Here is a 15,041-nt window from a genome sequence, read left to right on the forward strand (position 1 = left end):
CCTCCTGGACAGCATCCATTTTAGATTAATTCGGAAGCTGCATTCTTAGTGAGAGGAGGGAGAGTGTAGCTGCTGCTGATTTAATAGGGAAATCAATAGCTAGGCTAGTGTATTCAGTGTCTACTACAGTCCTGAAGGACTCATCTGATCTCTGCTGTAAGGACAGCACCCCAAAAAGCCCTTTTTAGGGCTAAAACATCAGTCTGCTTTTTTTTTTTTTCCTGTGTAATCTAATTGCAGTTGCCTGCCTGCCAGCGTGTGTGTCAGGCTCACAGCGTATACTGTGCCCACTTGCCCAGTGCCACCACTCATATCTGGTGTAACAGTAGTGTACATTTAAAAAAAAAAACACTTTTTTGACTGTGAAATAATAGCAGACAGCTGCCAGTACCCAAGATGGCCACCAATAAGGCAGATAGGGAGGGTTAGAGAGCTGTTTTGGGGGGGATCAGGGAGGTTGGGGGCTAAGGGGGGATGCTACACCACAGCATATGTAAATATGCTAAAAAAAATTATTTTTTTTTTAAAAACCTTTTATTTTAGTACTGGCAGACTTTCTGCCAGTACTTAAGATGGCGGGGACAATCGTGGGGTGGGGGAGGGAAGAGAGCTGTTTGGGAGGGATCAAGGGGTCTGATGTGTCAGGTGGGAGGCTGATCTCTACACTAAAGCTAAAATTAACCCTGCAAGCTCCCTACAAACTACCTAATTAACCCCTTCACTGCTAGCCATAATACACGTGTGATGGGCAGCAGCATTTAGCGGCCTTCTAATTACCAGAGAGCAACGCCAAAGTCATGTATGTCTGCTATTTCTGAACAAAGGGGATCCCAGAGAAGCATTTACAACCATTTGTGCCATAATTGCACAAGCTGTTTGTAAATAATTTCAGTGAGAAACCTAAAATTGCATTTGGCGGTGAAATGGTGGCATGAAATATACCAAAATGGACCTAGATCAATACTTTGGGTTGTCTACTACACTTAAGCTAAAATTAACTCTACAAGCTCCCTACATGCTCCCTAATTAACCCCTTCACTGCTGGGCATAAAACACGTGTGGTGCGCAGTGGAATTTAGCAGCCTTCTTATTACCAAAAAGCAACGCCAAAGCCATATAAGTCTGCTATTTCTGAACAAAGGGGATCCCAGAGAAGCATTTACAACCATTTATGCCATAATTGCATAAGTTGTTTGTAAATAATTTCTGTGAGAAACCTAAAGTTTGTGAAAAAGTGAACAATTTTTTTTTATTTGATCGCATTTGGTGGTGAAATGGTGGCATTAAATATACCAAAATGGGTCTAGATCAATACTTTGGGTTGTCTACTACACTACACTTAAGCTAAAATTAACTCTACAAGCTGCCTACGTGCTCCCTATTTAACCCCTTCACTGCTGGGCATAAAACACGTGTGGTGCGCAGTGGCATTTAGCAGCCTTCTAATTACCAAAAAGCAATGCCAAAGCCATATAAGTCTGCTATTTCTGAACAAAGGGGATCCCAGAGAAGCATTTACAACCATTTATGCCATAATTGCATAAGTTGTTTGTAAATAATTTCTGTGAGAAACCTAAAGTTTGTGAAAAAGTGAACAATTGTTTTTTATTTGATCGCATTTGCCGGTGAAATGATGGCATTAAATATACCAAAATGGGCCTAGATCAATACTTTGGGTTGTCTACTACACTACACTTAAGCTAAAATTAACTCTACAAGCTGCCTACATGCTCCCTAATTAACCCCTTCATTGGTGGGCATAAAACACGTGTGGTGCGCAGTGGCATTTAGCAGCCTTCTAATTATCAAAAAGCAACGCCAAAGCCATATAAGTCTGCTACAGGGAGTGCAGAATTATTAGGCAAGTTGTATTTTTGAGGATTAATTTTATTATTGAACAACAACCATGTTCTCAATCAACCCAAAAAACTAATTAATATCAAAGCTGAATAGTTTTGGAAGTAGTTTTTAGTTTGTTTTTAGTTATAGCTATTTTAGGGGGATATCTGTGTGTGCAGGTGACTATTACTGTGCATAATTATTAGGCAACTTAACAAAAAACAAATATATACCCATTTCAATTATTTATTTTTACCAGTGAAACCAATATAACATCTCAACATTCACAAATATACATTTCTGACATTCAAAAACAAAACAAAAACAAATCAGTGACCAATATAGCCACCTTTCTTTGCAAGGACACTCAAAAGCCTGCCATCCATGGATTCTGTCAGTGTTTTGATCTGTTCACCATCAACATTGCGTGCAGCAGCAACCACAGCCTCCCAGACACTGTTCAGAGAGGTGTACTGTTTTCCCTCCTTGTAAATCTCACATTTGATGATGGACCACAGGTTCTCAATGGGGTTCAGATCAGGTGAACAAGGAGGCCATGTCATTAGATTTTCTTCTTTTATACCCTTTCTTGCCAGCCACGCTGTGGAGTACTTGGACGCGTGTGATGGAGCATTGTCCTGCATGAAAATCATGTTTTTCTTGAAGGATGCAGACTTCTTCCTGTACCACTGCTTGAAGAAGGTGTCTTCCAGAAACTGGCAGTAGGACTGGGAGTTGAGCTTGACTCCATCCTCAACCAAAAAAGGCCCCACAAGCTCATCTTTGATGATACCAGCCCAAACCAGTACTCCACCTCCACCTTGCTGGCGTCTGAGTCGGACTGGAGCTCTCTGCCCTTTACCAATCCAGCCACGGGCCCATCCATCTGGCCCATCAAGACTCTCATTTCATCAGTCCATAAAACCTTAGAAAAATCAGTCTTGAGATATTTCTTGGCCCAGTCTTGATGTTTCAGCTTGTGTGTCTTGTTCAGTGGTGGTCGTCTTTCAGCCTTTCTTACCTTGGCCATGTCTCTGAGTATTGCACACCTTGTGCTTTTGCGCACTCCAGTGATGTTGCAGCTCTGAAATATGGCCAAACTGGTGGCAAGTGGCATCTTGGCAGCTGCACGCTTGACTTTTCTCAGTTCATGGGCAGTTATTTTGCGCCTTGGTTTTTCCACACGCTTCTTGCGACCCTGTTGACTATTTTGAATGAAACGCTTGATTGTTCGATGATCACGATTCAGAAGCTTTGCAATTTTAAGAGTGCTGCATCCCTCTGCAAGATATCTCACTATTTTTGACTTTTCTGAGCCTGTCAAGTCCTTCTTTTGACCCATTTTGCCAAAGGAAAGGAAGTTGCCTAATAATTATGCACACCTGATATAGGGTGTTGATGTCATTAGACCACACCCCTTCTCATTACAGAGATGCACAACACCTAATATGCTTAATTGGTAGTAGGCTTTCGAGCCCATACAGCTTGGAGTAAGACAACATGCATAAAGAGGATGATGTGGTCAAAATACTCATTTGCCTAATAATTCTGCACTCCCTGTATAATGGCATGTCTGGCACACAGTGTTGGGGCAAGGGTCCATCTGACCACTGATACCTGGTCTGCAAAGCATGGTCAGGGCAGGTATATCACCTACACTGCACACTGTGAAGCGGGCGTAACCCTTACACTACCTGATCAATACAACATCATACCTGATGTTTTGAAGCACGTTATTCCAAACAATTTAGGAATGTTAGGTGATTTATGTCCTTTATGGATTAAAACCAGACTCTGCATCAACTATGTAATTTTCCATGGGAGTTTTGCCATGGATCCCCCTCCGGCATGCCACAGTCCAGGTGTTAGTCCCCTTGAAACAATTTTTCCATCACTATTGTGGCCAGAAAGAGTCCCTGTGGGTTTTAAAATTCGCCTGCCTATTGAAGTCTATGGCGGTTCACCCGGTTCGCAAGTTTGCGTTCGCCGTTTGCGAACCCAAATTTCTATGTTCGCGACATCACTGTTAATGAGTCTAGCAGTTGGAGAGTTTTTTGCACTGTAAATAAAATAACTTTTTTTAATTAGATTTAAAAAATAAAATAAAAAGTGTTTTGTAGCTTTCAGTACTTGCATTTTCCAGTACTCAATTTGGATAAAAATTTGCATTTTATATGAAGCACTATAGCTAAAAATGTTCAATTTAATGTTATTTCTTTCTTTCTTTTTTTTTGCAGGTTGATAATTTAATTCCTCCAACATATTTTTCCACATCTTTCTCAAGTATGTCAGGCAGAAGTAAAATAGGTTCCATCCTTACCCTCATCCCAGGGAAGCAGAGATTTGGCATCTATAGGTTCCTCCCATTCTTTGTTATTCTGGGAGGTGCCATGGAATGGTTCATGATCAATGTGCGGATTGGCAAGGAAACATTTTGTAAGTTTCTCTTTAAACATTTTTCCTTAAAGGGGCAGTAAATGTTTGTATTTAGAATGTAATTTTTCCTTAACCTCTTGTATTGAGCCTCCTAAATATTACCCCTGGTCTTCAATCATTATCTTTATTTATGCACCAGTAGATGCATATTTTCAAGTTTCCGTGGCCGCCCATCCAACTACTTTTTTCTTCTTCTTACGTTTATATCACAGGGCTATATTGCCAACTTACTTATACCTGCTACCCCTTCTGGGGTAAAGACTGTCAACCAGCACTCTACAGTCGTCTATGTCTTGGGCTTTTCTTTCAATCTAACTCCAGGTGTAGCCCATCTCCTTGCAGTCAGCATCGCGGTCTCAGCACCAGGAGTTTTTAGGTTTCCCTCTGTTCTTTTTTTCCTTGACGTCTCAGGTCAGGGCTTGCCTGGTAACATTTGACACAGGATTGCAGAGAGTGTGACCTATACAGACCCAGCGTGTTTTCATGATTTCTTCATGGGCAGGGAGTTGGAAAGTCTACTGTCATAGGTCATTGTTGCTAATGGTGTTTGACCAGTGGATTTGGAGGATTTTTTTCAGACAGGTGTTGATACATTTCTGCACTTGGCGGTGGTGGTCACTGTTGTCCTCCAAGTTTCTGCTCTATACAGAATGCCGATTTTACTTGGTGTTAAAAAGCCTTATCTTGGAGCTCCAGATTTTCTTTAGCTGAATGAAGGAAGTGCTTGCTTTGCTGATTCTTGCCTTGAATTCGGCATAGGTGCTACCCTGTTTGTCTATGACACTCCTCACGTAGGTGAAGGCCTTAACCTCTTCCTTTGCACTGCTTGCAAGAGTTACTGCAGCTGTGCAGGCCAAGTTAGCCTTCAGGGTCTTGGCTATATTGTCTGCCCCACTGATAACAGCTGCCTTATTTTAGCCCAGACAGAATGCATATAAAACAGCATTTTCATTTTGTAATACACCTGAAATAGCAACATTGCTTCTAATACAATCTGCCATTTAAAGGGATTTTAAAAGGGACAGTGTACCTGAAAATTTGTATTATTTAAAAAGATAGATACATTTATTGTCCATTCCCTAGTTTTGCATAACCAGCACTGTTATATTAATATACTTTTTACCATTGTCATTACCTTGTATCTAAGCCTCTACAGATTGCTATTTACAAACTTGCATTGTATAAAATTAGTGCTGCTTCATAAATAACTCCATGGGATTGAGCACATTATATGGCGCACATAAACTAGCACTGTCTGGCTGTGAAAAGCTGGTAAAATCTCCTGACATAAGAGGCGGCTTGCAGAGGCTTAGAAACAGGAAGAAATTTAGAGGTTTAAAGGTTATAAAGTACTATAACAATGTTGGTTGTGCAATCTGGGGAATGGGTGCTAAAGGTGTGATCTATCTTTTTAAACAATAAAAAAAATGAAGTAGACAAATTCTGTAACATAGAAAGTTGCAGATTGCTTAAACCAGCTATATCATCTGCAACATTTGGAAAAAGGTTATAGAATTTGCTTTTTGGTCTCTCTAGGAAGTGTTGGTCAATCACATTATTTTATATGAAAGCAATATATGTCATTTTTAAGTTTTACTGTGCATGGGGCATATGTGTATATCTGCTGATAGAGGGGGGGGGGAGCATGGATGAGTTAATACATCTCAAGTGGTCCAACATAGGTTGCTTGACTATTTTTTTTCTTCTCAGTTGCATCTCCTGTGGATTTCTTTATTGTTATACACTGAGTTTATTGAAATCAATTATTAATAGACATGTTCTATGGTATAGGGAGCTATATTAGGATCTCAACTCTAATTTCTAGATAATAGCCTACAACGTAATCCTCTGGATTTAAGTATTATTTGGTTAGATGAACTAGGCTTAAGTATTATATATTATTCAATCCTTTCTGTAATTAGTCTGCATTTATAATGGTAATTGGGGGATATAGGTCTAAGGATATATTTTTTTAAGTTTACTCAAGTAGACGATTACGGGGGGAAGCGGATCTAGTGACAAAAAAATTGGATTCTTGGGAGGATAGGAATAATTAAATTAATAAAGTTACCAAGTCGCGAATGTCTGACTTCTAAAAGATCTTTGAGTGTCTACATATAGCTCGGTGGGGTCTCAACTACGGTTGTACATCTTTACCTTGACATATAGTGTGTAGCGTAGGAGAGTATGTCGGTATTAAATCTGGATCTATAGGCTTCAGTCATGGTGTACTGGGTAGGAGGGACCTAAATTAAGTTTTATTAGAGCTACTGCGTATCTTGATAAGAAAAGGTTCTATAAACCAGTGTCACTCTAGGTCATATAGGAAGTTTAATGAGGACTATTAGAGAAATAAAACTATAACTGGTTGCTGACTCCCATCTAGTGGTGGAGATTGGTATTTACCTTTTGTCTCAGGATATTGTGGTTTTAAAAACACAGTCTGCCAAAAGGCATGATAGTTAACTCCATTAAAGTGCATCTAGCAGAGCTCTTACAAGTCTGATATGATGTAATATGCTACCTTGCTGTATAGAAGTGGTCTAATGGAGGCCTAAAAGTGTTTGGTAAACTAATTTATAACCGCACACCATATAATAGACATATTAAATGGTATATACATCTGGTGAGTAAAGTTTACAAGTGCTAATTAACTTTCAATGTTTCTCAGAAGTAAGAAAAAGAACCGCAATAACCGAGTGATGTAGTCTCTGTGAAATAGAACTCAATGTCCTACCCTACGCCAGTCTTCCTGGCCATTCATTCCAAGAGGGTGAGATAAAAGTTCATCCATACTTGCTTAGCAGCTATTTTAACCTCCTGAAGATAGCTTTCTAGTGATTCAGCCATTTTGTTGCGGCTCTCTGTTTCAAGTAGACGCTTGGCAGTGTCTTTCTTTGTTGCTGACCAAGTTGGCATGGGACGGTCAAAGGACACATGACTGGGGCCCTTCCACTCTGGCATAATATATATGTACGCTGGGTCCTGCAGTGTATTGCCGTGGATATCAGTCGAGTCTTCAGCCTTGCATGTGGTAAGTATGGGAGTCTGGTCCCAGGGATCGGCCGCATCCCACCGCATCCCACGAGGTCAGACCACTCCATGCGACGGTAATATGTTCCATGCCTTGCGTCTTCCGATCAGTATATAACAGCCCTTCTGGAGAGAGTGTCAGCAAGGTAATCTTCTGCAGCTTTTAACCTTGTGGTATCAATATTAGGCTGTCAATACTTCTGAGCATTACCTTCTCAAAGTCCTGGAATAGAGTTTGTAGAGTTTGCGAGACTTCCTCCATTGTGAGTAATCAGATTGTTATGGTAAGGTATCCTTAAGTGTAATATGGGTATATAACCGGAACATTGGAAAGGTTGGTGTGTAACAAACTGTACTCAGTCTCCTTGTGTCAAACCTCCCAGGCCGCACTTTTAGACAATTCTATTGGGGACTTAAAAGGTCCTTTAGAGGATTTTGATCAAGTCAGAGTTTGAGAGAAGAAACTCCCTGAATCCTTCAGTAGTTTAAGCAGCACAAAACTGGAGTTAAATCAAGGAATTAGCAGTAAAATGGTAAATATATTGAGGAGCTCCTTCAAAACACGTCTTGCTGCTTCCCTGGTTAACTCCGCCCCCCTTGCTTGACCATTTTTAATTTTACAAAAAACTTTTTTTTGTGGTTTTCCTCTATGTATTGGTATTGCAAACCAACCATTTTTATTTTTATTTTATTTGGTTTAACCAAATAGAACGAAGGGCCACTGCCTTCCGTATTCATAACAAAGGGGAAGGAATTAAGAGCCGCAGTTTTTGCATCATACGTGCTCATCTAGAACACAAAATGGTTTCAGTTCACACATTCCAAAAGTAGCTCTTGGAATTACATCACTGAAACAAAAAAGATTATCTTTGCAAGCCAATATAAAAACAATTTTGCGATGGGGTCGGGGCCAAGTAATGCCATGATAGGACGCATATTCTAGAGCTCCTGAAAGCGTCCATATAATTTAATTTTTATTTGTGTCTCTAAAATACTTACACCCATAAAAACAACATGGCTGCATGAGAATCTGCGGGTCATATTGACATGCAGATCATAAAAGAAATACCACAGAATATGCCCTTCGAGGCGGCTGCGACCTACAACGGAGTCTGACTACGGAACTTTGGGAGCCTCTCCCCTCTAGCCGCCACTAGACATCAAAGTATTATCTCATTGATACACAACATGCTGCCCTGTTATTCAGACGATATCCTCTGAGCAAAGGTCAACTTTGTCAGACTTCTATGTGCTGACCATGCTTACCTCAGATGGATTGGTGATGGACATGTGTCGAGTGCTGGATGAGCACCACCGGGAGCTGACCTCGCTATTTCGCAAGACTTTTGCTGCTATGTTACTACACCTGCACGGGGCGGCTCCTTAGACTGGCTTTGTACATGGAGCGGAGCAAGATCTGGATAACCTTCCTACAGCTTACATTTCCACGGGAGATATGAGCGTCGCATCCTTCATGAGCAGGACCTATGAAGCTGCCGGTAAAGTGACATACACTGCAACGGACCACAAGACTCAGACGCATAACGGCTTACCATTAGGCCATATGGGGAATAGTGACCACAAGAACCGCACAAAGCAAAAGCCATCACACCCAGTAACACTCCTACAACCTGATCCCATGCCTAATTCCTTAGTGACAATTCACGCGTACAGATCTGCTACTACCCTTCCTGAGGACTTTGAGGCTGACAAATTTAAATGGCCCCGATCCTTTTCTCTACCTCGCAGAGCGTACTCGCCACACTTATGGGATCCCGGGGGCAGAATGTCTATGTGTTCTCCTGCAGCCCCCGACTATGTCACTGATCAATCTGGAGTGCAGATGGGGAGATCAATTGGGCCACCCGCTGATTGATTACTGTGCCGGAGACCTCAGAAATCGGGTGCTTTCTACAAGGTAGTGGCTAACACATTGGACAGCAGACTTTTCACTACTTATAAGTGCTTACCAAACCGCTTAACCCTTCATTAGCATGTATAAACTGGACAATATTGGAGTTCTGACTTAACCCTTCAACGAGAAAATCTTTATTCAACTTTTATTTTTTATTTGAACTGCCATGGCTCTTCAACTTAAGGTTCAAGGTCTCCCCATGGTGCTCTTTTAGGCTCTTAATATTCCATGGCTGTAGTGTTAGCTAGCTAGTCATAACAGAGTTGTACATGTTTTATTCTCAGTTCTATGTATGTGTTGTTGAGATTAACTACATTAATTGTTAGTGAATTTGAAATGTTTAACCTATTTGCTCAATGGTGTTCCTATGTTTCATTATACATCACTATGTGGTCAGTATGTTCACGGTATCACTTCAGCTTTAAGTCCATACAAGGGCATATCTAGGAAACATCTTTTTCTGAAACTACCTGGAACTCCTTATGACTCAATTCTACTTTAAAGTTAACCTATTAGCTTTAATCTTGCAGTGTAACATGTAAATTACCCTCAAATGTTTTTGCTGAGCCTTTTGGAGTAATGGGTTTAGTTAATAAGCTACAATACTGGAGATATATTGGAGATTTCTACTTTACACAGCTATTGGTATGGAGGTTAACTAAGACTTAAGATATGTATATAACACATAACCATACCCCAATTGCATGTATATATATATACATATGCCTAGATTTAGAGTTTTGCGTTAGAGGGGGTGCGTTAGCTACGCATGGTTTATTTCTAACGCACAGAGTTTTTTAACGCTGGTATTTAGAGTTTATAAACAACCTTCTAACGCGACTCCTAACGCGTATATTTCATGCGCGGAATCACGCCCGCGTTAGACAGTCTCCCATACAGATCAATGAAAAATCAAGAAAAAGCTTTTTTTACCTAACACTCGATCTCGCGAGAAATACGCACTGCTCGGTCATATGACGTATACCACATAATGCACAACAATAACACACTGCAAATGTCAGAACAACAATCACAAAACAAAGCACACATGTATTACACATTCACAAGGGGGGAAGAAAAAAATAAAATAAAATAAAGGGAATACGCATATACTTTACGATACGGAAATACGGAAAATAAAAAAAAGTAAAAATAAATGCACACTCATACACAAGCAAAATACTCGCATTCAACATTATGAAATATTAGGACAAACATACATATACAACACTTCACAAATAAGACACCATCGCAATTTAACCTTAACACATAATACTATGGCACAATGTTATAGAAAACGAGCACTATGACATCATCGCATTCTACACATTCCACAAATACTAACTCGAAATGAGCATGCGCAAATTCACACAACTAATACACATTGCACGCATACTAATTACTAACAAAGCACACCTGAACACAATTTATAACACAAACCGGTACATCATTAAACATTTACACAGGGTATATAAGCACCACACAAGCATGGCTTCTTTGACTGTGTTGATGGTGGGTTTTTGGAGATTGGAGAGTTGAGATTTAGTGAGTTATTGTGAGAGTTAGTGCGAGTTAATGTTAGTGTGAGAGAGTCAGTGTTATTGTGAGTGAGTTAGTGGGAGCGTGAGGCAGTCTGAGTTAGTGGTAGTGTGAGTTAGTGGGAGTGTGAGTTAGTAAGAGCGTTAGTGAGCGACAGTTGGTTTGGGTGAGTGTGCGAGGGCTTTTTCTGTATACTTAACACATTTACACGCAAACACATTCAATACATACATACACTTATCAATAACACTACATACACTCCATACCCCATACCCTCTCATACTACACTCCATACCCCATCCCCTGTAGTCCCATTCCCTTTCATCCCATTTCCTCTATTCCCATACCCCATTACCTCTAATCCCATCCCCATCCCCTAGTTACATTTACTTTACATATCCTCCTTTTAGTCTTATTATACATTTTGGTTGATTAAATACTCCTTACCCTCTTTTATTTATATCCCTTTCACACTTTCATCACTTTTTTGGTCTTTTTAGTTCTTTATTTTGACCCCCTTTCACTTTTTTTTAGGAGTACTTGGAGCTTAGTTTAGGGAAGAGATGGAAGAGGAGGGCAGGCAGGAGATTAGTCAGGGGAGAGGTAGAGGGGGGAGAGGAACAGGACAGGAAGGGGGGCAGGAAGTGGAGGTGGAAGCGGTGGGTGAACCCAGCCACTTGGTTCAAGATGAACAAGTGGCTGGGCCCAGTGGTGGACAGAGTAGGGCTTCACAGTCCGGGAAACAGAGGGCACCATCACAGGGGAAGGCCAAGGCGAATAGGGAGGCGAGGTTCACTATGGAGGAGAAGGAGGTCCTCGTAGAAGCCTATATGGGCAGGTATAAGAGGCTGCAGGCTCAGAAGACCACCCCGAATGAGAAGAGGAAGCTCTGGCGGGAGATAAGGGATGCAGTTAATGCAGTGGGGGGCCGTAACAGAGATATGGACTCTATTAAACATCGTTACCGGGACTGCAAGGTGAAGCTGAAAAAGAAAATAACCAGGGAGTACCAACATGCCACAGGGACCGGTGGTGGGCCTGCACTGATAGTTGAGTACTCCCGATGGGAGGAAATGTTGCGTCCCAGCATCTCCGAGGTGGCCATAGTCGGGATCGGAGGAATCGATACCGGGAACCTGCCACTCTCATCTGATGGTAAGCTCATTTAAGAATCTATTAACATCCGAATGTATTTAAGGATAAGATTAATGCTATTGCGCTGTTTAACACATTATTAAGTAAACGCATTCACAATGACCTTGCGATTACATTACTATCTAGGCTATAGGTTAGGTGTGCATTTAAACAGACTGAAAACAAACGCAATAACATTCAGATTGACCAGAGAGATATCACAAACACGGTTTGAAAAATGCGGAAATCGTATTGATTGTTAGATTTCAAAGTGGATTAATGATGCTGCATTTGTAATTCTATTGTAAGCAAAAGCATTTACATCTTTATTTGGAAATATGATAATATATACATTTCTTTCTTTTGGCAATATACAGAGTCTGGGGAGGAGGCAGCACACCAACTACAGGCTCCTCATTTTACCCGGTATGAGAGTGGTGGGGATGAATCGCCACCTCGGAGAGAAGAGGCCCCCCCTACACAAGAATCAGAGGCCCCCCCTGGATCAGAGGCCCCCCCTGAATCTGATGAAGAGGCCCCTAAAGCAGATGAAGAGGCCCCTGAAGCAGAGGAAGAGGCCCCTCAAGCTCCAGCAGGATGCCGTGCACCAGCAGGCCACCGTGCACAGGCAGGCCACCGTGCACAGGCAGGCCGCCGTGCAGAACAGGAGGAGATAGCCGAGGTGCGTGTGTTACTTGACTACATTGAACAAATGCGTACCTCCCGGATGGAATATATCTAAGGGAGAACTCGGATTATCGAAGAGCTTCGTGGCATTAGAGAAGGACAAACACAAATTATAGAGATCCTTACAAGAATTGAACAAGGACAAAACCGGAGTTTACAGCTAAAAGAAGCTATGTTCAATTTATTCCGGGAGGCGCATGCTGGCCGATCTTCTCCTGGGCCATCTGCTGCTGGGCCATCTTCTCCATCTCCTCACCTTGGTCATCCCAGTACTCCTCCTTCCACTCTTCCCACAACGTCTCCGATGAGAACTCGTCGGAGGGGGCAGTTGCCCCTCCCAGAGTCTCAGCCTCAGCCTCGTGGGAAGAGGGGAAGGAAGAGGAAGTAAGTATTTTTGGAGATATGTTTGTTTTGTATTTATTTAATGTGTAATGGATAGGTATGTGATGATGTGGTTTTCATACACTTGTGGACCACACTCTGTATATAATCTGCTTCTATGGAACCGGAGTGTGGGTTATAAGTGTGTGGACACCACATCATCACATACCTATCCTTGTTCATGATATTGATTGTTTTCTGTGATGTGATGTCCAAACTGTTTCCCTAATCTCAAACAAAATGACCATTACAATTATCCATGATGGCATATTACTGTTTGAATGACAATAACACAGCTTAAAGGGACAGTCAGAACATTATTGTTTACAAAGAAAACACTGTATTACGCATTATCAAGTTTGAAACAAAAACATGGAGAAATACGTGTGACTTATGTGCTTACCCTTGTATCTATGCCTATGAAAACTGACCACTTATTTGTTGTTCTGACATAACATTTTACACAATCAATGATCAATACAGGGTAAATATGCTGTATGAGCTCAAGGTTTTCAATATCCAAATGCTATCAAAATGCCCTCTAGTGGTCAAAATGCATTCTGATTACATGCACTCTTCAAGCTCGAAGAAATGAGCACACAAGCCTCATAGGTTTAGCTAGCAAATAAGAATAACCAGAGGATTAATTGGTGAGAAACGTTTGATATTATTTTTATTTAAAAAATTGCTTTTTTAATAATGCAAATCATTATTTGTTTTCTAGACTGTCCCTTTAAAAAATTACATATGCTAACATATACTAATATTTGGTGATTGTTGGTATATCTACATGTACTTTTTCCAAAAAGAAATATTGTAATAAGATTTCTATTGACGTGTTAAATAAAGTCTATTTTCTTAAAGAGACATTATTGTGTTTGAATTATTTTAGAAACACATTTGTTTTAACAAGGAATATGGTTTAAAGTCCTTTTATGAGTGAATAAACAAATATATGCTCACAATAATATATTTGGAGAATAACCAATGTGGAACTCATACATGATACAACAATCAACATTTGCATTAAAGGGACAGTATACAATCTTTTTAAGAGAACTGCATGTAATAAACACTACCAGAAACCACAAGATTAACATATACTGATATCAAAATCAATATGAAAAACCTTTAAACACTTTCAAATAAAACCGGTTTATCTATCCTGAAAAGATAGCTGTAAAGTCCATTCCAAGTGTAAAACAACACAATACCCCTTCATTAGCATATGAAAAGACTCTTTACACAAATAGGAGCAAGCTGGAGAAGGTAGCTGATGGTAGCTGATGGTACTCACATCAAACTTTGAGGCTTGGCGATGAGTCCGAAAATTAATTAAATGTTGTTTGAACATAAGCAAAAGTAGACATGTATTAGGTTAAAAATTAAACACAACACAGTTTTTTTTTCATAAAAAGGAACATATTGTTGACAAACATATTAAACAAGATGGACTATATTTAGGGATTTGCACTTGCCTCGAAATATCTTATGCCTGAAAACATTTTGCTTTCATTCGTTTATTCAACCAGACATCCATCAAAAGAGAATGTTGTGTTCTTTATCAGCTATGAGTCAACAATGTTACATGATGCACACAATCCATACTCGCCATGGTTTTAAACTTGTCTTCTCATTCACAAACGTGGGTTACGTGCAAAATCAAATATTGCGGGACTACGTAATACAATCAGACGCTTTTTAAACCTTTGCATGTGACGTCTTAATTAACATGGCGCATCCTTGATCGCGTCAAAAGGCCATCCAATAAAAGGCGCATCCTTGATCGCGTAAATACGCCATCCAATAAAAGGCGCATACTTGATCGCGTAAATACGCCATCCAATAAAAGGCGCATCCTTGATCACGTAAAAACGCCATCCAATAAAAGGCGCATCCTTGATCACGTAAAAACGCCATCCAATAAAAGGCGCATCCTTGATTGCGTAAAACGCCATCCAATAAAAGGCGCATCCTTCATCACGTAAAAACGTCAGCCAATACAAGGAATCATTGGACAGCCTGGCAGGTGACGTCTTAAGCAACATGGCGCATCAGAGATCGATGAAAAACTGAA

At 40.5% G+C, this 15,041-nt stretch overlaps 1 protein-coding gene across 1 annotated transcript; it reads left to right on the plus strand.

Annotated features, from left to right (window-relative positions):
* Positions 1–4,123: 4,123 nt before the first annotated feature.
* LOC128635894 (small integral membrane protein 4-like) lies at positions 4,124–14,043 on the plus strand (the record flags this gene model as incomplete). The annotated part of the gene is made up of 2 exons (XM_053688995.1): positions 4,124–4,275; positions 14,003–14,043. Coding segments are annotated over exons 1-2 (192 nt in total), but the record flags the coding sequence as incomplete, so codon positions are not given.
* Between the last annotated feature and the right edge of the window lie 998 nt (positions 14,044–15,041).

Source organism: Bombina bombina, chromosome 7 (genome assembly GCF_027579735.1).
Source record: "Bombina bombina isolate aBomBom1 chromosome 7, aBomBom1.pri, whole genome shotgun sequence".
Taxonomy (NCBI): domain Eukaryota; kingdom Metazoa; phylum Chordata; class Amphibia; order Anura; family Bombinatoridae; genus Bombina; species Bombina bombina.